This window comes from Lasioglossum baleicum, chromosome 16, assembly GCF_051020765.1.
Source record: "Lasioglossum baleicum chromosome 16, iyLasBale1, whole genome shotgun sequence".
Taxonomy (NCBI): Eukaryota; Metazoa; Arthropoda; class Insecta; order Hymenoptera; family Halictidae; genus Lasioglossum; species Lasioglossum baleicum.
Genome location: NC_134944.1, coordinates 9,819,770 through 9,844,717, shown reverse-complemented (window position 1 = coordinate 9,844,717; position 24,948 = coordinate 9,819,770). Strand labels below are relative to the sequence as shown.

The 24,948-nt window shown below is 43.1% G+C and overlaps 3 protein-coding genes and 2 long non-coding RNA genes across 7 annotated transcripts; 3 read left to right on the top strand and 2 right to left on the bottom strand.

Moving 5' to 3' along the window:
• The first annotated feature begins 84 nt into the window (after window positions 1-84).
• Window positions 85-2,416, top strand: Ppcs (phosphopantothenoylcysteine synthetase). The gene is made up of 7 exons (XM_076441482.1): window positions 85-318; window positions 448-649; window positions 728-858; window positions 939-1,036; window positions 1,158-1,372; window positions 1,765-1,947; window positions 2,012-2,416. Exons 2-7 carry the CDS (start codon window positions 521-523, stop codon window positions 2,195-2,197), a joined length of 942 nt encoding a protein of 313 aa, XP_076297597.1. The 5' UTR covers window positions 85-318; window positions 448-520; the 3' UTR covers window positions 2,198-2,416.
• On the bottom strand, window positions 2,237-6,442 carry Vps16a (vacuolar protein sorting 16). Of its 2 annotated transcripts, XM_076441476.1 has the most exons (15): window positions 6,211-6,442; window positions 5,919-6,105; window positions 5,724-5,852; window positions 5,478-5,622; window positions 5,272-5,399; window positions 5,010-5,191; window positions 4,420-4,929; window positions 4,048-4,192; window positions 3,833-3,967; window positions 3,559-3,720; window positions 3,331-3,480; window positions 3,010-3,257; window positions 2,803-2,899; window positions 2,627-2,730; window positions 2,237-2,560 (listed from the first exon to the last, which is right to left on the bottom strand). In XM_076441476.1, the coding sequence occupies exons 1-15, from the start codon at window positions 6,264-6,266 to the stop codon at window positions 2,422-2,424; spliced, it is 2,517 nt and encodes an 838-aa protein (XP_076297591.1). In that variant the 5' UTR covers window positions 6,267-6,442; the 3' UTR covers window positions 2,237-2,421. The 2 variants fall into 2 exon arrangements, with proteins under 2 accessions (XP_076297591.1, XP_076297592.1); XM_076441477.1 differs by lacking the exon at window positions 6,211-6,442 and having other exon boundaries at window positions 5,923-6,064.
• A 1,573-nt stretch (window positions 6,443-8,015) lies between these two features.
• Window positions 8,016-10,201, bottom strand: LOC143217333 (uncharacterized). Its single transcript, XR_013010784.1, has 3 exons — window positions 9,783-10,201; window positions 8,255-8,419; window positions 8,016-8,172 (listed from the first exon to the last, which is right to left on the bottom strand). It is a non-coding gene; the product is annotated as an uncharacterized LOC143217333 (long non-coding RNA).
• LOC143217334 (uncharacterized) lies at window positions 10,006-13,371 on the top strand. 2 transcript variants are annotated; one of them, XR_013010785.1, is made up of 3 exons: window positions 10,006-12,187; window positions 12,983-13,147; window positions 13,233-13,371. It is a non-coding gene; the product is annotated as an uncharacterized LOC143217334 (long non-coding RNA). The 2 variants fall into 2 exon arrangements; XR_013010786.1 differs by having other exon boundaries at window positions 12,983-13,173.
• A 2,513-nt stretch (window positions 13,372-15,884) lies between these two features.
• On the top strand, window positions 15,885-24,859 carry LOC143217323 (uncharacterized). Its single transcript, XM_076441466.1, has 6 exons — window positions 15,885-16,606; window positions 17,058-17,695; window positions 19,142-19,315; window positions 19,385-19,503; window positions 19,681-19,827; window positions 20,343-24,859. The coding sequence occupies exons 1-6, from the start codon at window positions 16,596-16,598 to the stop codon at window positions 23,493-23,495; spliced, it is 4,242 nt and encodes a 1,413-aa protein (XP_076297581.1). The 5' UTR covers window positions 15,885-16,595; the 3' UTR covers window positions 23,496-24,859.
• Window positions 24,860-24,948: the final 89 nt, after the last annotated feature.

The window sequence follows — 24,948 nt, the reverse complement described above, 5'->3', positions numbered from 1 at the left end:
GGGCATCATTTTATCGTAAACTATTCAAAACGGGGATGATGAAGTAAACACATATGTCAGAGGTTATACACGTAATACGTACCAATACCTACCTCGATAAGGTAACAGAACATTTTTGTCGAGTACGCGCATCGCATTCAATTTCTGGTCGCGCTACGAGAGAGCGCTTGGATCACCTGCTTTGTGTAATTTAGACATAACCACAAACATGCTATGCTATATGTCGTATTAGCTACGATGACATCCGAAACGTTATGATAAGAGCGATAAAAATGGTTGACTGGTCGACGTGAAAATCGTACGATTCTATTGACGACGGTATTGGATCTTCGCCAGACTCTATATATGTGTTGTTTTTTGGATTTTATTTAATGAAATATCGCTCGTTCAAAACCCATGATTATTTTTTGAGTCGACACCGTCACGTGTAACGAATTGAATTTTTAGCGAAACAGTCGATCACCAACTTTACATAATTTACTAATTGCACTTAGAACTTGAACGGCACACGAGAGTAAGAATGAATTCATCGTGGGAAGATTTCTATGCAAAAGATCCATCGCCTAAGGATCTCACTCAGAATGTAACGTTGTTAAAAGAATTTGTAGATTTTCAAATGGAGAATAGTAGAGAAGTGGTTTTAATAACGGTGAGTTTCATATTACAAAATACAATACGTATCCACATCGACGACGTAACGCTACATGATTCGAATAAACTGTTACAGAGCGGAGGTACAACAACTCCCTTGGAACACAATACTGTAAGATTTGTAGATAACTTCAGCGCAGGGACGAGAGGATCTGTATCCGCTGAATATTTTTTGGACAAGGGGTACGCTGTAATTTTTATGCACAGGTAATCATTTCTCTTTTGCACTATATTAGCGATAGAAGATACCGCCTTGTGCTAATTTAATCTGGTCAATTTCTCGACAGGGTTAAATCTCTGGAACCATTTTCAAGACACTTCACGGGACATAAGTTCTTAGACATGCTAGAAATCGATCAACGAGATGGAAAATCTAACATTGCAGGTACAAGTATTTAGTTTAGTTAGACTAGGATATTATATGATATACAATCGCATGGTACGTGTTTCTGTAAATTAAGCGATAACATACCGTTTAATCGTGAATGTGTTATATGCTTTGTTAGTATTGCCACAGTATTCGGAGAAGTTGGCGACCGTACTACAAAACTATAAAGATACAATGAATCAGAAGAAGTTGTTGTACCTTACATTTACAACTATCTCAGAGTATCTTTGGCTGCTACGATCTGCTTGTCAAGTTCTAGCTTGTCTCAAGGAGAAAGCTATTTTGTACCTTGCAGCTGCAGTTTCAGACTTTTACATTCCTTCCACTGAATTGGTAGATCTATTCTATTTTACACGATATCTATCATAATTTGTTAGAGGCGGACGGGTACCCGAGCCTCGGGTCGGGTTTTGAAAACTCGGGTAGCACATCCTCTTTTTTATTTTTAAAAAGTTATGCGATTTTTAAAAGTGTCCACTTAATATTGTCCCCGACTGTATATCAAGAAAAGGAAACAGTGCATCGCATTGTATGGAAACTATTTTATTTTAAATTTCTAAATGCGGGTTGAATACTCTAATTACTATTCAATCCAATAATGACTGAAGAAAGAGTAAAGTCTGATTTTATCGGATTCAGGTTCCCGACCCGACCCAAATTGCCTGGTATCCGCCCACCCCTATAATTTGTATTGTTATTTTGTTACTAATCATTATAATTTTTAGTCCGAGCACAAAATTCCTTCGTCCAAACCGCCGACGATAGCGCTTCAGCTAGTACCAAAATTATTAGCTCCTTTAGTGTGCCTCTGGGTTCCAGAAGCATACGTAGTCTCTTTTAAATTGGAAACCGACGAAAATGTCTTGATCTCTAAAGCGAGGAAAGCGCTCAACAATTACAAACATAACGTAAGTCATTTCAAGAATTTGTTAATTAACAAGGATTGATTAATTCGAAGCATTTCGTCCACAGCTGGTCATAGCTAATATGTTGCACACTCGAAAGCAGGAGGTAACAATCGTTACCCAGGAAAACGATTATCCTATATCGCTTTCGAGCGAACAATTGAGTAATGGTGATGAAATTGAACGACTGATAGTCGATGATCTAGTAGAAAGACATAAACGTTTTAAAGAATCGACTAAACAACGCAGCTAATGAGTTCTGGGAGATAGTAAATGAATATACTCAATGGAATGATTCGCAATTACTATTATTACGTCTCTTATGATTATTATTACTATCTTTACGAGGTTCGATTGGATAATAATGGGTTTGGTTCTTTTCCGTTATTTTTTTTTTAATCTGTTCGTAATGCATATGTATATGAAAAAAAACGAAAAGAAGGGAAAATAAAATAAAAAATGTATAAAAACATTGAATTACTTTCTAAGATTCGTCATGTACATGTTGATCTTGTCGATCAATACTCTATCCGACGGTTTGCATTGCGCCTGTATAAAAGTTAACGCGGATACATCTTTCTGTTCAACCGCCGTTTGAACTGCTTCTTCTAACATTCTGCAAGATTACAACCAATTATTTTGTTAGGATACGAATTTGTTGTTTTCGTGTTGCAATACTTACTTGAACTTGACCAGATATTTCACTTTCAGTTCGTCCCTCACTTTGGGTAAATACTTCTTTGCTTCTCTCTCTTTGTTGTATTTTAAACATTGATCTATGAACGGCTGAAATAAGCGAAGCGAAACGATGCTGTTTAAAGAAATCTCTTGTGTTGTTGCGAGAAAACCGATAAATACCTCGTAACCGATGGGAGACTTTTTGCTCTTGGAAAATTTCTCTAATTCGCCCCACATGTCGTTTTCCGCTAGACATTGTATACGCAACCACCAGTATCTGAGGGAAATTCATTCGAGTTTGTATCAGTCATCGATATTGTATATTGCATATTGTATAATAGAACTATCGTATGTTGCATGCAAAGCACGTGTGCAGACATGTCGCACCTTCGATCCGGTATTCGGTACTCCGACCTTAGTTTGTCTGCCAATTTCAATTCGTTTTGTAACAATAGTATCTTGACAGTATCGTGAAGGGGTTTTCCAACAATCGATTTGTGCAACGTATCTTCCAGAGACTTTTGATAGCGCAACAGTTTGACTTGTTCTTCCGTTAGAGCCGCATTCGTGTCGTTACGGGCCAACTTGAAATTTTCTTGCGCGGATTGCAACAATGCTTCTCTCGTTGTAACATTCTGTAAGAACGACGACAACGACAACATTAATTGAAGTTCGAGGAACATTCGCGTCGATCAATTTGGAGCAAACCTTTCGTTGATAACTTTCGGTGATGAACCATATGGCTTGAGAATGATAGTCATCGTTCTGATTATAAATGCTTCGTAGGGTCTCTCGATTGTGACTCTGGCAATATTTAATGTACAACGCCATCGCCAAGGGACAATGCATTATAGACGTCTACGAGGAATCAATAAAAAGCTTTGATTAAACACAGTGTCCGTGTCATCGATGATCGTTCGATAATAAACGATTCACCTGAAAGTCACCGATCGCCATGCTCTCTCTGAGATGAATGATCACCGTGTAAACTAGATCGGTGTTACCGCTTTCGACAGCTTTACGCAGAGCTGCTCTCTTTTCGCCGAGTGTTAGCAAAAGCGGTACTTGTTGGTGCGCACGTGGTTCATAGTCGATTAGCTGGCAACAAACGAAAGGGGCGTTCAATTGGCAAGATCAGTAACAGTGGTAGGCGTAGAAGTAGAGGTAGAGACGGAGCTAGCTAGCTAGGGATACAGAGGAAGATGATTACTTTAATAGCTAGTTGCTTTCGACCACAGTCGGCTGCTCTTTTCGCAATCTCACTGTAAGAAACACCGGGTGCGTATCCCAATTTGTCGGCTATTTCTTCCGCTATTTGTTCTTTGTCCAATTGAGTTTGCTTGACCTGCCAAAATAGAACAGCATAGAATAAGCAAAACAAATAAGATGAAATAAGAGAAAACGAAAGTGTTCGAATTGCGTTACTTTGTAACAGGCCCAATGTGCTAATATTCGGCTTTCTCCTTCGACTTCCGGCAATTGGAGATGTCGTGCTATCTGTATACTCAGATAGTAGTGTCTTCTCGCGACGAGTCTATCCAGTACCACTTGACTCGTCAAGATGGTAAATCTGAATCGCTGTTAAGTACTGTTCGTTACGAAACCGTTAGGGCTGGAAAAATTTCGGGTACCCAAGCCTCGGGTCGGGAACTCGAAAATCTATGACGTTCCGATCTCCGAACAATAAAAATTTTCGAGTTACCGACCCGATTTCAACTTCGGGTACCCGAAATTTCCGGCCCACCCCTAGAAACCGTTGTCAAAATGGCAAATCTAAAGGCAGAAAGCTAAGGATACTGTATGTAGGTTATAGGAATTCCAACCGCAGGGTGTCTCACGGCGTTCAATACCCTCAGTGTTCGGCACATGTCAACGTAATGTCGACACAATTCTGGATTCACCGCCTTGCTAAATCCTTTGCCGAATTTCGCTGCCCTCATTAAAAGCTTTTGCGTATTGAAGTCGAATTCGTGACTGGCCCCATCGATGCAAGCCCACACCGTTACGTCCAATTTTTCTTTGACAAGGTCTATGTAACTGTCAGCTTTGTGACTCTTCTTTTGAAATTGTTTCGAAGCTTCCAAAAGATAAGACGCGGGATCGGTCGAATTAATTCGAAATATCTTCTGAACTACGTCCGGTACTTTCTGTATCATTTCATGGGATGTCGCGGACAAGACGCGCACACCGTCGATCTCGGTGACCAGATGTACCGGGCCATCGTAAGTGTACACTATCGTCTCGGCTGTTAATCCCACCACTATTACGGTACTGTTCCAACTGCAAACCACAGCTTTCGTACCGCACCTGTGAACATCTCTACGATTATCATCGTCGGCTTGACGAGTTTACACGACTCGACGACAACACAAGCCAATTATACCAACCATGCCAAGTTCGTTAACGTTTCTTTGGTGTTCGTATTGTGCTCGCAATATTTATCCTTAAAATCTACCGAACCTATGTACAAACGACCCGTATCCGAGTAAAGAGCTATGTGACGGTTATTTCCGGAGACAGCCATGGCAACTATGCTGGAAACTTTGGTCTGCCGCGTGAAAAGAGTGTCCTGAAAAAACATACGCGTACCCCTTGAACATCTATGTCGCGCGTTGCATCTTTTTATCGTAATTTAAATTTGAACCGTACGAAAACTACATGCGTCGTGTTTTGATGTGTTTGATGGACTACAGACAACCCGTCCCTGTGAGACAAAATGACTCTGGTCTCTCTGTCGCGATGTACCAGACACCAGCTATCTATCGGACTTCTGAACCCTAAAATATGAAGTTCATTTACAGAGATGGCTGATTTATCTGCTAGAGAAGCGATTGATCGACATTGAACAAACTTACTGGGAATGTCTGATATTTGTCTAACTTTTGGCTCGGCAACGTTATTTACTAAAAATACACGGCTGGTAGATGTCAAAACAGCAACACCAGTTCCACTGTAAGTTTGAAAGAATTTCGCTTCCACGACTTTGGTGTCCTTGACCTCCTAACATAAGAATATACGAACGTTAGTCCATCTTTTTATCAAAATTTCTCGTGCAACGCTGTTCTTGTAGTAAAGGGACCATAGACAAAGAAATAACATACGTTTCCCATGGTAAACGCATGCTGGTATGTTCCGAACATATCGTATATCTGAATCATACCATCCTCTTGCACGCACAATAGTTCCTCTTGCTGAGACCATCCTAAACTAACCAATTGTCCGCCACTCCACTGAAAAGAGCGCAAGTATAATGTTCCCGATGCCAAAAAGTTTTACCATCGATTCTCGAGATTTACTTGCAGTTTGGCCGTTAATTTCCCTGCGGACGTGTACAAATATATCATCGGTTTACTCGATCCTTGAACTTTAACGAACTTCTTGGGATTTCTGGTGACGGCAATCGAACCTCCATAAGGAGCCGCCACCAACAGATTGCTGTCCGAAACTTCATTTTGGAACGATAACGGATAGAGTTCGAATTTCCTGAAAAGTAATAGATTATGCTCTATTCGTCTCTGTATACGTATAAACGTTATTTGTTTGTACTTTTGTCAATATGCAGTTGCATAACCTTATCCGACACTTTACCTAAAATACACATCCCGTCCCAAAGGAAACCAATCGGCAGTTAGCATCGCCAGCATCTTCGAAAGGTGAAGACAGCCGAATTTCAACGATATCGACGTACGTATACGATCATAATTTTCAACGTGATTCTCGTACGTCGTATCCAGTCGTATCCAGTCGTATCTGTCACTTCTTGTCACTTCTTATTTCTTACAGGTTTTACGATTTTGAGGGTGTCGGATAGGAATTTGTGCGCATGACCGCGTCACCGACGCCAGCCCCTGTGCTATTCAGCGATACTATGTAGTAAGCGGGCGCGGGATAACGTGGAACTTACAGTGATCTGAAATACCACATCGCTAAAAGTTCTACCAACGACGAGATACTCGTCAAGTAGGAGAAGAATGATATAGTATTTACCCATTCTGTAATTGCCTTATAATGCTATCACCGACGAAATACTATCCCGTCTCTTTACCTAGATAGAACCAGACGATATATGACATTGTTCACGCCCGGGGCAAATCAGCTTGGATAATACGTATATTTTGATCTGAAGGAAGGTAAAATTGCAAAATGTTGTGAAAGACAATAGGTATAGGAATAGAATTTATTGAAAAATCAACATATTTATTAAATGTGCAGCTATTAGCTCGATATTATCCTTTATTCATAAGACACTAAAAGTTCTTACAAATAAAGGATAATACCGATTGCCCAGGTCTCACCACGTGGAGGTTGCTGCACGAGAGACCCGAAAGGGAGTCAGAACGAATGCAATATTCCTTCTGGCTCCCTTTCTTACAACGACAGACTTAATACTAAATTACGCAAGTATGTCGAGTAATTATTGCGGGGCAAAAGGTGTGAATCGGAGAAGAAGTCTCCGATCCACGGGGGATCAAAAGCGAATCAGGCAGAAGGCTCTCATTCTTTCAAAGTGAGAAACAAGAGCGAACCAGAGCAGAAGGCTCTGGTTCGAAGGTGACGCGGCGCGTACAATGCTTGCAGCCCATCTCCGGTCAGAGCCGATACCCGACGTGTCCTCACCAAGAGGAATGGACAGTGAGAAGTGTTCAAACGTAGAACCATCTCTCTGCCAACTATATACCTGCCACCAGGCAACGCAATGCGTTGAGATGATGTGGGTAGGATGACGAACAGAGAATTTCTCTGCCAACTACCTGCCACCAGGCAACGCAAAGCGTTGAGGTGACTCGGGTAGGATTACGAACAGAGAGAATGGCAATACGAGTGAACAGGTCTCAATGAACCACCCCTCTCAATGTATCAACGCCGACTACCGGCTTCAACCGGTCTGGTACATGCAAGCAAGGTCCGACACAGCAGAGGGCTGTTTCAACAAAATCGATCCTAGTTTGGATCCTTTTCAAGATTTATTTGAATCGTACATACTATACGTACTGAGACACAGTCGAATGACCGGTTTCACATTTTTTGTTTTCTAATTATTGAAATTATGAAGATTCTTCCATCAGATTATTCAATAAATTTCTTTATGCAATTACGTATTATTGTAAAAGCTGTATAAAATCTAAATAAGTTCAGTCTTCTAATTTTTATAAAGCAATGTATATCTGACACATTTTGTAGCAGGTACGGTTAGTGTTAACGCCGCTCAATTATTTCCTTTAGGAAACAAAAAATGAAGTTTGTCGCGAGCCACCAACGACGGCCCAAGATATGCGAGGACGTATTATGTATTAGTGCATGTGATGCAATAACTATACATGACTTTTTATGATGGTCGACGATTCCGCGAATTTGTATGGACGAGAAATGATCATTCAAGCGTAGCTTCAAGTCGAAAGGAATACAGATTGGTTCAAAGTAATGAAGAAAAGAGAATTTTATTAATACAGATTGTTATTAAAAATAAATGTATGTATTGAAAGTATTCAGGTCATTCCGCGGAAGATTTTCATTGTGTATAGTTCCATTAACCATTCAGCTGTCCAGTTTCTGCGAAAGAAAAAACACGTAAAAAATCATTGCAAGGCGAATTTGTTCATACCTACATAATAATATTCCAGAGGATACATACTTAATACCTAGAATCCGCAAATGCATGTGCCAGCACTGTCGCAGTGGCCAACAGCCTGCAGCTTGCAGCTGTTAGTACAAGCCCAGTTTCCAAGTTTACAGGAAGCTAATGGTTCAACACCGTCAGTGTTTCCGGCTGCCTCGACATTTTCGAGGTCTGGCACGTCTGCAACATATTTACAAGTAAGTGAAGCTCTACACTCCCTGCCTTTGTCGCGAATTAGTAAGTACTGTTTATACTAAAATCTAGATGTACCCCGACAGCACAGTCTGCCCGAGCCCACCGCCGGACCCAGCTAGCCGAGCCCCAGCCCGACACGTTACGGGCTAACGCAATGCTTGGCTCAGCGTTGAGACCAAATCAGGACGATTTAGCCTGGCCCCTGTGCACAAAAGGGCGCGATTTTCACCTGCCGGGGGCTCGAGCCCAGAGCCTGACGGCCGGGCTGGGATTCAGCCTGTTTTTGAGAGGGCAGCACGGTATCACACTAATGTGGCCAATCAGTGCTTCGATTGGGCCCAACTTTTCTCGCGCATGCGCGACACAGGGCGGGTCGCATCAATGTGGCAGTACTTTGCAAATGCGTAGCAGTCTCCCTTGTTACCGACAAAAGTATAATAAGTTAATAAATAAGACCTTTGAGGGCGATTGCTGCCTAGATTGACCTTTATTTGGCGTTTTTGACTACTGAAAAAACCCGTGTTTGTATTATCACGCAATGAGAACGCGAATCCCGCACCCTTGCAATCTTGCAAATCGGCTGAATCCTAGCCCGGCCGGCAGGCCCTGGGCTCGAGCCCTCGGCAGGCGGAAAACGCGCCCTTTTGTGCACAGGGGCCAGGCTGAAACCGAGCCGGTGTGCCGTCGGGGTATTTACTAGAGGTATGCGGTACCGGAATGGGATTTTGAACCTTTCGGGTATTCCCGATAATGTTCGGGTATTCCCGAAAATGGGGAATACCCGGTTTCACGAATATGACCATAGTGTTAGATTTATCTAAATCAAACATCAAGTTTTATTTGACTTGATAATTTGTAACTACAGACAGCGGAAGTTTATGCAAACGCATATTTTTATAGAAAGTAGGTAAAGTTATGGGATCTGGACAGAAATTTACGTTGTTTGTAGAAAATTTTGAAAATATAGTTTTTATTTTGCAGATTTGCATATTGCATATATTTGATATGTTGCATACTTTTCACGTATATGTATTACATACTTTTGACATATGTTTGCAGTTAATTGTAGATACATACCTGTATGTATTTACGTGTGTATATATTTGTAAAGAAGCGTTACGCGATATATAAACAGAATAAGACATTCAGGTTGTCATTTATCATTTATTTCCAGGTTATTGAGTAATTCGATGACAGAAATGTAAGTAGCGTTAGATTAGCCCAAGAAGTGATGAAAAATGAAACATTATGACTTAAACTATATTGCAACTAATTTCTGGAGATTGCCTGTTACTAATAATTATTGTTCATAATTGTAAGTATTGTTTTAACTAATAAGTCAACTCACCTTCAATGTTCTTAGCGGAAGCAGTTGTAACTGCGACTGCGGCCAAGCAGAAGAAAGCAAGGAAAAGTGAAGCCTTCATGTTGTAGAAGTTCGATTGTAGTCTGTTTACTACTTAATTGTTCACCTGTGCCTTTATATACCTATACCGGTTTTATTTATATCTGAGGGATGGTTGGGGTAACGGTTTATCCATAACTTTTCTGATAGATAATTATGTGGTTGCGTTCGCGGCGCAATTCTATATAAGATACGATTTCTATACGATAAGCTTCTTGTCAATAACATTCTAACCAATGAAGAAAAATGATTTGAAAAATTGGAAAGGAAGTAGATACTATTCTGGGAACATATGTACAAGTGTTTATCAGTTATTGACATACATACTTAGAATACGTTTACGTAAATCGAATACACCGATATGTATATGTGAACACAACAAATAATATCTATATTTCAAGAGGGAAACAAGGGGGCCGGCGCGGCGCGGCCGTGCAAGAGTGTGTGGGCACACGCACACATCGCTAAATTCGCATATACGTATATGCAATTACAAGGTTTACGAGTTGACAAAATTACGCTTCAGCATTGCAATGAGTAGTTCAGGAGTGGTCAATTATGATTCCTAAAAGTCAGATACATGCGGCTACGGTGCCCAAAATGCATATTTTTACGTTATAGAGGAATAATTTGTAATATTCGGCGGAGACACACCGCCTGTCACAAATAACAATACAGCACCTCGAGGTTTCGAAATTTTGCCCTAGTGGCATGACAATCTCGTTCCTAAGTTGGACGTTACAAATGTTCCAATAGAATACGGCTGATAATGCAGGTCGTACGTTATACCGTTATACCGTTATTAGAGTAATTTATAATATTCGGCAGATATTGCCTGTCCAACACCACTGGTATTGGCCTGCCACGAGGCAACCGAAGTAAGCAAGACGTCAGAAGATAGCCGCTTCGCGTACCAGTGTTTCTGTTCAATAAATTTAGTGTTTGCATGGACGATGGACACTGTATTATCGATGGACAATATAATATCGACCTGCATTATCAGACGTATATAATTTGCCTAAATTTTTTAATTGACATATTATGTTAACCTTTAATTTTCTCGAAACAAGAGAAAGTGGTATAAGTCTATTTGCAGCCCGTAAATATATATTATTTTAGTTAGCCTGAAAAAAATGTATATGATCAAATTACATATTGATAAATAAGTAGAAATATTGCCAGACTTGACATAATTAATTTACACATATTTTTAAATTGACTAATATGCTAACCTTTAATTTTCTCGAAACAAGAGAAAATGGACATGCACCACTTTTTCAAAATAAACGGTCCATATAATAGTAAACTTGCTCAGAAAATGTTAGTGGGGGTAAATGGAAATCTGGAATATATGTCGATGTTTTCCATATGTATGCACTTTCCCATAAGGGGAAAGCTGGACCTCCTGCATGAACACGTGATTCCAAGAAGGGAGTAAAAGTCACGCAGGCAAAGCCTCCGTACGTAACAGTCTTATGTTAAAATTAATAATTACCTGGATTGTATAGAGCCTTATTCATTTTCCTAAAAATACTATTGAGCATTTTACATTGCAATTCCGAGATATAATTAAGATATTTATTGGGAGGTTTATTCAAGAACATGACAAGTTAGCTCAAAAAGGGCAAAAGGTAGTAGCAAAATATGATATTGAGAATAACTGTATGAATAAATATCTTAATTTTATGTTTGAATTGTAAATTAAAAACGCTACTAACTTTCGTTCCAACCCAGTATTATATTAGATATGGTTAAAACGGAGAATTAAATGCTGTTAAATATTGGTACATACTTGCCCGCGTTAAACGCAAAATGTACATACATGTATGTATGTATTTGTAGGAACTATTAATAAGCTATCTTCAATTATTTTTCCCTCTTGAAATATCGATATTATTTGATGTGTCCACGTTCACATATACATATCGGTGTATTCGATTTACTTATGTCAATAACTGATAAACACTTGTACATATGTTCCCAGAATAATATCTACTTCCTTTGTAGATTGTATGTGCACCAAAAATTCCAATTTTCCAAATCATTTTTCTTCATTGGTTAGAATCTTATTGATTAAAAGCTTATCGTATAGAAATCGTATCTTATATAGAATTGCGCCGCGAACGCAACCACATAATTATCTATCAGAAAAGTTATGGATAAACCGTTACCCCAACCATCCCTCAGATATAAATAAAACCGGTATAGGTATATAAAGGCACAGGTGAACAATTAAGTAGTAAACAGACTACAATCGAACTTCTACAACATGAAGGCTTCACTTTTCCTTGCTTTCTTCTGCTTGGCCGCAGTCGCAGTTATAACTGCTTCCGATAAGAACATTGAAGGTGAGTTGACTTATTAGTTAAAACAATACTTACAATTATGAACAATAATTATTAGTAACAGGCAATCTCCAGAAATTAGTTGCAATATAGTTTAAGTCATAATGTTTCATTTTTCATCACTTCTTGGGCTAATCTAACGCTACTTACATTTCTGTCATCGAATTACTCAATAACCTGGAAATAAATGATAAATGACAACCTGAATGTCTTATTCTGTTTATATGTCGCATAACGCTTCTTTACAAATATATACACACGTAAATACATACAGGTATGTATCTACAATTAACTGCAAAATATGTCAAAAGTATGTAATACATATACGTGAAAAGTATGCAACATATCAAATATATGCAATATGCAAATCTGCAAAATAAAAACTATATTCTCAAAATTCTCTACAAACAACGTAAATTTCTGTCCAGATCCCATAACTTTACCTACTTTCTATAAAAATATGCGTTTGCATAAACTTCCGCTGTCTGTAGTTACAAATTATCAAGTCAAATAAAACTTGATGTTTGATTTAGATAAATCTAACACTATGGTCATATTCAAGAAAACAAGACACGTTTTCGAATCCCAGCATTTTAGGAAATCCTGAAAATTTTTCGTGAAACCCGAACATTTTCGGGAATACCCGAACATTATCGGGAATACCCGAAATGTTCAAAATCCCATTCCGGTACCGCACACCTCTAGTAAATACATCTAGATTTTAGTATAAACAGTACTTACTAATTCGCGACAAAGGCAGGGAGTGTAGAGCTTCACTTACTTGTAAATATGTTGCAGACGTGCCAGACCTCGAAAATGTCGAGGCAGCCGGAAACACTGACGGTGTTCAACCATTAGTTTCCTGTGCACTTGGAAGCTGGGCTTGCACTGTAAGCTGCAAGGTGCGGGCTGTTGGCCACTGCAACAGTACTGGCACATGCATTTGCGAATACTAGGTATTAAGTATGTATCCTCTGGAATATTATTATGTAAGTATGAACAAATTCGCCTTGCAATGATTTTATTTAACGTATTTTTTCTTTCGCAGATACTAGACAGCTGGATGGTTAATGGGAACTGTACACTATGAAAAACTTCCGCGGAATGACCTGAATACTTTCAATACATACATTTATTTTTAATAACAATCTGTATTAATAAAATTCTCTTTTCTTCGTTACTTTGAACCAATCTGTATTCCTTTCGACTTGAAGCTACGCTTGAATGATCATTTCTCGTCCATACAATTTCGCGGAATCGTCGACCATCATAAAAAGTCATGCATAGTTATTGCAGCACATGCACTAATACATAATACGTCCTCGCATATCTTGCGCCGTCGCGACGAGGTACTATTAAAGACTGCCAGCCTTATGGGAGTTCGTGTCACCCGAATATTTCGGTGTTCTCTTACGCACTCTAAGATATATTCTGACTGGAGTGAGAAACAGAAGGCCATCGACATGATCTCGTAGGTGTAGAAGGCTACTGACGAGATTCTCGTCGGTGAGAAGGCAAATCGTCACGGAACCATATTGATCATCATGAATTGTTACATTCTGTACTGAGCAGATATTTCAGACGATGTTGGTTTCAATATTAAAACGCAAAACTCAAGGAGAAAGAATTCCTAGAAATATATTATTGAAGCATAATTTTAGGAAAATCAACAATTCCTATTTCAAATTTTATATGAGACACCTCAGTTTGTAATTTCAAAACATTTCATAAACGAGAATTATCACCTTTTACTTTTCTTATACATAAATGTTCCAAGAATCGATCTGAACAGAAATATTTTGAAAAGACTTTACTGTAAAAAATTAGACGGCAATAAGGTGTTCAAGGGAGTACTTCTCCACGTCGTTGGCAAAAGGAATTATTATAAACATTAAACAGCCAGAAATAATAAATTTATCTGTGAATTGTATGGAATAAACGAATGCGTGCTAATGTTTTGGTTTAAAAGTTATTCCGTATGACGAAAACTATTAGCCACTTTGACTAAAAAATTAGGTGGTCAGATAGCCAAGGGATTACTTGTGGACATCGCTGTAAAATAGAATTGTTATAAACATTAACCAGCTGGAAATAATAAATTTTTCAATAATTGTCACGGCGATCGACATCGATCGATATTCGGCGGAGTGGGGGGCGCCGCTCGAGCTCGGCGGCTCGGCGAGAGCTCTCCGTCAGTCAGTCAGTCGGGGCGGGGGGAGCGGCGTGAGCGGACGTGCTGCGGGACCAGGAGCGCCAGGAGGACCGGAGGGACCAGAGGTGGACCAGAGGTGGACTAGAGGTCATCTACAGTTACTTCTTCTCCGATTCACACCTTTTGCCCCGCGATAATTACTCGACATACTTGCGTAATTTACTATAAGTCTGTCGTTGTAAGAAAGGGAGCCAGAAGGAATATTGCATTCGTTCTGACTCCCTTTCGGGTCTCTTGTGCAGCAACCTCCTAGTGGTGAGACCTGGGCAATCGGTATTATCCTCTATCTGTAAGAACTTTTAGTGTCTTATGAATAAAGGATATAATATCGAGCTAATAGCTGCACATTTAATAAATATGTTGATTTTTCAATAAATTCTATTCCTATACCTATTGTCTTCCACAACATTTTGCAGTTTTACCTTCCTTCAGATCAAAACATATGTATCATTCAAGTTGGTTCGCCCCGGGCGTGAACAATGTCATATATCGCCTGGTTCTATTTAGTTAAGGGGCCGTCTCCTAGCAGATGACGGTCGCGCGTGAACACTCACACACCGCTAGAGTACACTCACACACCGCTAGACCACGTATACGTACGCGAGAATTGCTAGGATCAGGGAAATGCCTTCTGATTTCTCGATAATGCAAAGACGGGGGTTTTTATTAGTCAAAATCGCTAGATGAAAGATCAATCTAGTTCGCTGTTTGCTTCAAAAGTCGTTCTTTTACGTTTCCGAGCAATGATTTTGCAATATTCGGCTGCATGTTGCCCGTCGGAGAGGCTAGTACGCCGGCGTGACTGCAGTGCCATCTGACGGGCAACATGCGACGGGCAACATGCAGCCGAATATTGCAAAATCATTGCTCGGAAACGTAAAAGAACGACTTTTGAAGCAAACAGCGCGCTAGATTGATCTTTTATCTAGCGATTTTGACTAATAAAAACTCCCGTCTTTGCATTATCGAGAAATCAGAACGCATTTCCCTGATCCTAGCAATTCTCGCGTACGTATACGTGGTCTAGCGGTGTGTGAGAGTACTCTAGCGGTGTGTGAGTGTTCACGCGCGACCGTCATCTGCTAGGAGACGGCTAGTATCTCGTCGGTGCTAGCAGTCTTCAATAGTATCTCAAGTTTCATTCATTTTTTAGTGTTTTCGACGAAGTTGAAACCGAATTCTGAACCACTGTGCGTCGATAAGGAAGCGACCCGTTCTTCCGTCGTCGATAAGGAAGCGGACTCTCATTCTCTGATCACATTCTCTCAAGAAAAATCTGCGAGACGTTGAATCTACTATTGCAGTCCATCCTTGCTCGAGGTGCATAAGACAATGAACGCATGCATCCGTAGAGCCGTGGATAGGTACATAGGTAGGTACAGAATAGATTCGCGGATGCGTATATTCGCTGTGTGTTGCGAGCTGCGAAGGAGCTTTCCCCTTCCCACGAGCGGTTCACGCGGTGTAAGTATTTACACGGTGGTTGCTCGAGAGTATGGGTATAGAGTATAGAGCCGCGCGGAAACCCCGTTATGTCCAAGCTCGAGTCCAAGCGCGAGTCCGAGTTGGCAAATCTGTGGAGAAGGGCAGGGGGTACACGTTGATCTCGCGTAGATCCCCTCCTTTCCCATCCATTACGATATTCCATTGCTCGAGGTAACGGCTGCTCGAACTCTCTCAGTTTCCGAATGTCGAGACGCGCGCCGCGTTCCCTTCGCAGTGTTCCTCAGTGTCCTTTCGCGAGTATCGGTCGCGAACAAGATCGACATCGGTACATCAATATCTCCATGGACTCCGTGGCTCTCTCCGCGAGCGAGTCGTTGTTTATTCTCGTAGCTGCGGAGCAAAAATAAAATAGGAGATAAGAGAAAGGAGAAAGGAAAGAAGAAGGCGAGGCAAGTGAGTACGTAAGCGCGCGCGCTACCAGTCGAGGACGTTTCTCCTTGGACCGCGAGTAACGAGTCGCAACGGGACCATGAAGAGCATCTCTGCTAGAATTCTCGGATAAATGTCCGAATCGGTGACGTGGTCGATCGTCGAGTAATGTGGATCAGGATCACGAGTGACAGCCGATAGAACGGTGTGAACGCGACGACTACAGATGCGGATACGGATGTGGATGCCGATGCGGATGCGGATGCGAATGCGAATCCGGATGCGAGTACGGATAGGATACAATCTTTGCGCGGACCAAGCAAAATGATCAACGCGTAAGTTTATCGAGCCGAGAGAAATTTCGATTCGAAAATACGTCTTCTAGCCTTCTCTTCCTCGATTCTAGTGAATGTGGGGGGGACCACAACGAATTTGATCGGTCCATCGCTTCGAAACGGAACGGAATTCTGAATAAACGGAGGAAAACTGGAGAGATTGCGTAGATAGTCGGTAGAGAGCGGCGCGCGTCTTCGGTAGATCCCGTTCGCTCCGAGAAAAAGAACGGAACGCGGCCGTTTAAGTATTTGCGTGAAACAGGTTTCACCGTGTGTGTCCGTCGATGCACCGAACGAAACCACCGTTACACGCAGACAGTCGCGTGGTCCCAAGATCGAGCCGCGTATCCTTGCGTCGCCTTTCCTCTTTCTTATTCGCGACGATCGAAAACGGTGACGTAGGAGAAGGAGGAGATCCTTGTTGTTCTTTCACAGTTTTCTTTCTTTCTAGATTGTATAGGATTATCGTCGTGCTCGCGGCCACGGCCGTTCTGCCGGCGCAGCACGTCGAAGCCGAATTCGAAGGATGGGAGCCGTGCGTCGAGGTGAAACGGGATCTTCAGATTCCCTGCGAATGCTTGGTTTTGACGGAATCGACCGGAGCCGGTCGTACGATAGGGGTGAACTGCGACGGGGCGGTGTTTTCGCGGGACACGGTCGAAAGCTTGCGAGGCCAGCCGATCGTGTCGATCCGCCAGCGAAACGCCGGATATCAAACGCTGCCGGGAGATCTGATCGGGTCGGGTCTACGGCTGAAGAAGCTCGATCTGTCCAGCAACTCGATTCGCAAGCTGATGGATCGGTTGCTCGAAGCGCAACCTCACCTGGAGGAACTTAGGCTGGCCGACAACCTTTTAGGAGACAGCTTGAATCCGATATTCTCGAGCAACGAGTTTCATGGATTGAGACGGTTGAAGCTGCTCGATCTCAGCGGAAACGGTCTCAGAAGCGTCGAGGAAGGAATGTTCAAAGGATGCGAGAGTCTCGAGCAACTCTACCTCGACAGGAACGAGATTGCCACGGTGCCGACGGCGTCCTTGAAGGGACCGAATTCCATTCGAGTGCTCTCCTTGAGCGGGAACGTTGTCGGTGCGTGTCTCGCGTCGTCAAACGCCTACTGTGCCTGTACAGTACCCTAGTAGCATTTGTGATTGACCAACAGCGGTCAAAGGTTGGGATAGAATTTATGAAAATTTACTCCCAACGAATATTCAACGTTGGGCCTAGAATTATTGGGTTGGCAAATAAGTTCGTTCGGTTTTTTAGAGTGGAATAAATCACGAAAACCGAACGAACTTATTTGCCAACCCAATATTACAGTTGGTCAATTAACAAGAAATTTACGTATGATAATATACTACATTGGCCCAATCAATGTTTAATGTTTACCAACATTTAAATAACGTACGGTTTACAGACGTTAGAAACGTTACTACAATTACAAACTTGTTGATTATTATGTTCCAAATTGATTTTTTTCAATTTGTTATTGTCGCGCAATGGTTGGCTCACTAACTACTAGGGTATACAGTGTATGCATACATCTACAGGGTGTTTGACTATACATGGAAGAAAATTTAAGGGGTGATTCTCCATGACAATATAAGACGGAAGTGAAAAATTAAAAAATTATGAGTTCGGCTGCGTCTTTTAGTTAGTAATAATTCAAAATATCCCTAAAATGCAGCAATCCGACCAACAGTCGTGTATCAAATGACAGAGATGTACTCGCGTGACGTATACCACTGTTAGTCGGGTTGTGGCATTTTAGGGGATCTTTCATAATTCTTCATTCTCATCTTATATTTTCATGGAGAACCACCCCTTTCTCCCACATTTTCGCCCGCCTGTAGTCGAATGCCTTGCATGTATTGTACCCACAATATTGATATGTATGCACAATATTGATATGTATGCACAATATTGATATGTATGCACAATATTGATATGTATGCACAATATTGATATACATGCACAATATTGATATGCATGCACAATATTGATATGCATGCACAATATTGATATGTATGCACAATATTGATATGTATGCACAATATTGATATGTATGCACAATATTGATATGTATGCACAATATTGATATGTATGCACAATATTGATATACATGCACAATATTGATATACATGCACAATATTGATATACATGCACAATATTGATATACATGCACAATATTGATATGCATGCACAATATTGATATGCATGCACAATATTGATATGCATGCACAATATTGATATGCATGCACAATATTGATATGCATGCACAATATTGATATGCATGCACAATATTGATATGCATGCACAATATTGATATGCATGCACAATATTGATATGCATGCACAATATTGATATGCATGCACAATATTGATATGCATGCACAATATTGATATGCATGCACAATATTGATATGCATGCACAATATTGATATACATGCACAATATTGATATACATGCACGATTGTATGCATTATAAATATTGAATGAATGCGAACGATTCTTAACCGCAAATGCATGTCCACAGGATCGCTTCCACGAGGCGCGTTCTCGTCGATCGGCGGATCGTTGCTGCGCTTGGATCTCAGCGACAACGAGCTGTCCCACATAGAAGACGGTGCCTTCTTCGGACTCGAACGTTTGCTCCTTCTCAATCTTTCTCGCAACGATCTTGGCCGCTTCAACAGCGACGCGTTCGAGGGTATGAGATATTACAATATCAACCAGCGATAGACCAAGAGCTTGACCATTTGTTCGTTTCCATTTTCAGGCGCTTACAATCTACTACAGTTGGATCTCTCGGTAAATTTTCTTCAAGAATTTCCCAGCGAAGCGATCAGGCTCCTGGCGGATCTCCGATTCCTCAACCTTTCGAACAATTTGATTGGCGTAAGTATCGAATGTACATACAATTGTAAGTGCATGCCCAAGTAGCCATGTACGTCCCTACAACGTACGATTCACGTCCAAACGTCCTACGTCCATTCTGCGTACGTTTTAGGGACGTACGTGGCTACCTGTGACTACTTGGGTGTGTATGTGTCTACATATCTATTTATGTTACAGAGCATAGACAGGGCTCATTTGTCGGGGTTGAGGGAGCTGCAGGTGCTGGATTTAAGTCGCAATAACATCGGACGTCTCGGCGTGAACGCATTTTCCGGCTTGATCAGCCTGACCAGACTCGACTTGAGCTTGAACGCGTTGCGCACGGTACGTGAATTTTGAACAGTAACGTTGAACAACCGTACTATTTCTTATTGATCAAAGAATCACACGTTCCATTATTGAAATGTGGTAGACAATGAATATCTTGGTCATTCGCATGGTTCATTCCTAGAACGTCCACAATTCACATCCTAAGGACATTCGTAAAACCTAAAAAACGGACATTTCTAGAACGTCCAAAATTTAAGTCCTAGGGACATTCTTCGAATGTACAGAATGGACGTAGGACGTTTGGACTAGGGCTGTAACTTTTCCGAAGCTTCGAACACTTCGAAGCTTCCAAGGAATCGAAGGAACGAAGGGAACTTCGAAGTATCGAAGTTCCGAAGCTTTGAAGTCTTCCAAGTGCTCGAAACAAAGTCTTCGAAACGTATGAAGTTGTAACTTATGAGTTCCATACCATGTCACGGTTTTTGATAAATAAAAATATTAACTTTCAGTCACCGGTGACTGACACTGAACTTTCCGACACACGACTCCAGCTAGCTAATAATTTTCAGATCGAGGAATCATCGTTCGAGGGCTTGGTGAAATTGAAATGGTTGTCTCTGCAAGACAACAACATTTTGCTGATGCCAGCCGCGGCTCTGACCAGACTACCGTCTCTCGCTCATCTCCACGCAGAGTACAATCGCATCGCCGCGCTCTCGACCGAGCTGATCAAAGCGACAGCCGCCGGTCTGCGGACGCTGGCGCTGACTCGAAACTTGGTGCGAGAGATACCGGCTGAATCGTTCCGCGAGTTCGACAACCTAGTTGACATACGACTGTCCGGAAATCTGCTGTCGACGATCTCGTCGAGCACGTTCGCCGGGCTGGAGAACACGTTGGAGAAACTGGACGTTTCGCGCAACAGACTGACGTCGATCGGGCCACTCCCTCTGGAGAATCTGGTGTCTCTGAACCTGGCCGGTAACCAGTTGACTCGAGTTTCGCCGGAGACGTTCAAACGACTGCACAGATTAGAGTATCTGAACTTGAGCTCGAACCCTCTGTACGGAGGCTTTCCGCCGGTGTTTCCCCCATCGGTGACGGATCTGGACGTGTCGCGAACCGATCTGAGAATCTTGCCGACGATCCTGTTGTCGAACCTGGCGTCTCTCGAGAGGATCGCGATGGCCGGCAACGGTTTGGAGAGAATCGAGACGGGCACCTTCCGACAACATCGAAACTTGTCGAGCATCGATTTGTCGGAGAATCGGATAGAGCATATCGAGGAAGCAGCTTTCGCCAGTTTGAAGAGCCTGCGCGAGCTGAATCTACGAGGGAACAGATTGACGCTGTTCACCGGAGAATACTTCGACACCGGCACCGGCTTGACGAGCCTCGACTTGTCCGGCAACCGAATCGATCAGTTATCTCCGACAGCTTTCGCGATCCATCCGAGACTGAGGCGTCTCGATCTCTCCGGGAATCGGTTGGCCCAGTTCCCCGGCGAGTACGCGAGGCCCCTTCAGTTCCTGGAGACGTTCGATCTATCCCGGAACTTGTTGAAACGCGTCCCGGAGTTCGCGTTCTCCCGGATTCCGCGGCTACGCGTCCTCGGTCTCGCCGAGAACGAAATCGAGTCGGTGGACGAGCTGGCTTTCCACAATTCAACACAGCTCCAGTTGCTCGATCTATCCGGCAACGAGATCGAGACGCTCGGCGAGAGAACGATGGAGGGGTTGCTCCGTCTCGAGCATCTTTCTCTCGCAGAGAATCGGTTGACGTCTCTGCCGGAAACGATCTTCGATCCGAGCAGAGTCCGAGCGGTGGAGAGCGTCGATCTTTCCGGCAATCGTTTCGCGGAGATCCCGGCCGCTACCCTGCAGAAGCAGTCGGCGTTCTTGTCGCGGTTGAACGTCGCGCGAAATCGTATGGTCGAGGTGTCCGGCCGCGACATCGCCACCAACGTTAAGGACCTGGATCTATCGGAAAATCCACTCAGCGAGAACGCGATCAAGGGGATCCTGGGCGAGACGAAAATCCTCCGCAGCTTGAATCTAGCCGGCACCGGTATCGAGAGACTCGGCAGGCTCGAGACACCGTTCCTCAGGCGTCTGAATCTCTCCGGAAATGCCATAGCCACGGTGGACGTTGCCGCGCTCGAACGGACCACCATGCTCGAGACGTTGGACCTCTCGCGAAACAGATTGACCGACTTCTCGGGGACGACGTTTCGCGCGCTACCCTCTCTTCGATGGCTCGACCTGTCGGGGAACGACGCGAGAACCGTCAACGAGACCAGCTTCGACGGATTAACCGCGCTCCGTGTCCTCGACGTGTCCCGCTTGCCGAGCTGTGCCAGAATCGAGAGAAACGCTTTCAAACCATTGTCCAAGCTCCGCTCCCTGTCCGCGCACAGCTATCCCAAGTTGGGCTACTTCGACGTCCAGGGTATCCTAAAGGAAATGCGCAATCTGGAGTCGTTGGACATAGAGATCAAAGATTCCTCGGTGGGCAACGAACAGCTGTCGATCAGCAAGCACCCTCGTCTACGGCAATTGATTCTGAGGGGCGAGAGGCTGCGGAATGTGCTGTCCAGCTCGTTGGTCGGCGTCCGGGTACCGAAACTGACCGTTGGTCTTAAAAACACGTCGGTCGAGTCAATTCCAGCCGCGCTGTTCTTCCCGGTACCGCGATCCACCGAGCTGCTGCTCGATCTTTCCGGCAGCAAGTTCCCCACGCTCTCCGCTCAGGTTCTCGCCGCGCTCGACGAACGAGCCGGCACCGTTGCTCTCCAAGGTCTCGAGAGGAATCCAATCAACTGCAGCTGCGACGCCAGGCAACTCTGGAGGTGGTTGAGAGCGAGCTCGGTCGAACACGATCATCATCGTCAACGGTTCGCGTCTCGCGTTCGCTGCGTCACTCCGCCACGCCTAGCCGGCTCGATCCTCACCGCCCTCGACGAGCATCGTCTCTCGTGCGAAGCATCCGACGAGAACGTATCCACCACCGCCATCGCAACCGACGATGAGATTGGTATAGATCCCGATCTCGATCCTGACTCTGACAACCTACGGACCAGCCAGAGCGCCGACACCACCTCCTCGGGCTCCTCCGATTTCGCGTCGAGGACTCCCTCGTCGATCACCAAACCAGAAATCATCTGGACGGTCGCACCCACCGTTCGAAACGATCGGAACAAACACTATGATCGAGACCGCGTGCTCGAGACCGGTCTCGTAGGAAATGGTTCAGGAACGGACGACACTCTGATCATCGGCATCGTCGGCGGAGTGGTCGCGCTCATAGCCATCATCGTGATCGTGGTCTGCATCTGTCGACTGAGATGGTCCAGTCGGATGGACGAAGCAAGGATGGCCGCGGCTAGCATTCAAGACGCGTCCATGCTCAGACCTGGCAGCGCCTACTCCGGCAAGATCAATCACGACCTCTACGTCGGATCTTACAACGGATCCACGCTGGATCGCGGTAACGGCGTACTGCCGCTGCATCCCTCGATCCAAACTCCTCCCATTCAAATGATGCCGTTCGTGCAACCGATGCATCTGATGCACACCCTCCTGACCCCGGGTGCACAGCAACAGCAACAACCACAGACGATGGCACAGCCTCAATCCCAGCAATTCTACGGGTATTGCGATAGCGGCGGCGCCGCGTTACCCCTCTACGTTGCCTGTCCAACAGATACCAAATGCGATAGGTAACTCTTATCCGGATAATAATTATCATTTGCGCGCGTTTCTACCAACAGATCTCGCTCGTACTTACACCACAATCGCCTCCGACTTGTTTATTTAACGTCCACCCGCGTGGTAGGTGTTTAGGTATCTGCTGTATCAGTGGCGCACTCAGGGGGAGAGTCAGGGGGCCAAGTTCCCCCCAAGAAAAAAATGTTTAGCTTCCAAAATTAAAATCGCGGAATAGCCCGGGGTACCGTTGATAGATATTTTTGCTAAAACGAAAAGGTCATCACGCAAAGCCTAGGGTTGGGTTCAACTCGCCCCCCCCCCCCCAAGATTACATCCTGGGTGCGTCACTGTACTGTATCTATTGGGCTGGCAAGAAAATAATTTCGGTATTTGAAGGTGAAATAAAACCGAATTTCTTTATTCAAGCGACGAATTTTAATCAATAAAATATTTTCTTATTTATTCCTATTGGCAAAAGATCATCGGGCAAAAGGAAAATTATCTAATTTATTAAAATTTATTGCTTGAATAAAAAAATTGGGCTTTCTATTTCACCTTAAAATACCAAAATTACTTTCTTGTCAATCCAATATGTACTGGTATCTACTTCTATTTTCTGTCGGGTCCAGTATGCTTGTCGCCGAGCATTACTCGCGGACGATCATCGGTGCTCCAACCGCGCGTTCGACGAACCCTTATGCCTTATATTAATATATGTACATATATGTATACATTACTCTATCGTACTTATTGTAAACCATCGTTTTGTAAAACACACGATTTACGCGAACGTTTTTTTTTTATTCTTTTCATTATAGTCTAAATGAGAATCGCGCGTTTGTTATGTATAGGTGTGAACAATATTTTTTTGGCCATACGATACAATGTAAATACCGGCGAAAACATATTTGTTCCGCCAAATTTGCATTTAACTCCATTTCTCCCAGTGGAGTAACAACGAAGCCGAACATGCTAAAATAGCACGACATTCTCTTGTTTAAGAACAAATAAAGTTGTTATGAGCATAGGTGTTGAAATCGTTTGAATGGACCTACTGCATTCATGCCATCCTCAAACAAGTCTATTTATTATTGAAGAAATAGTAGGAATCGATTCAAACGATATATTTTTATCGGATCCCTGCGAGACTGCGATACTTATACAGGCAGTGCTGAGATCTCAGATCAGTGATGCTAGAAATGCGCAACATTTCACACGCATGCGCGACAAACAGTACCGTATCTATGTGAGGTAGCAGAGCCCTGAGGCAGTTATATTGGCAGGAATGTACCGAAACAATCTGTACCGGACAAAAAGACTCCAGGACGTGTACTACGAGTTACAAAATATACACAAATACACTTGTTATACATTCATTTTTCAGAATCAAATCACGTAAATTTTTTTAAAATTCTGCGGGGTGCTCAAGGTACCCCATTTCATCGAGAATCTTATTATACTGAGGCTA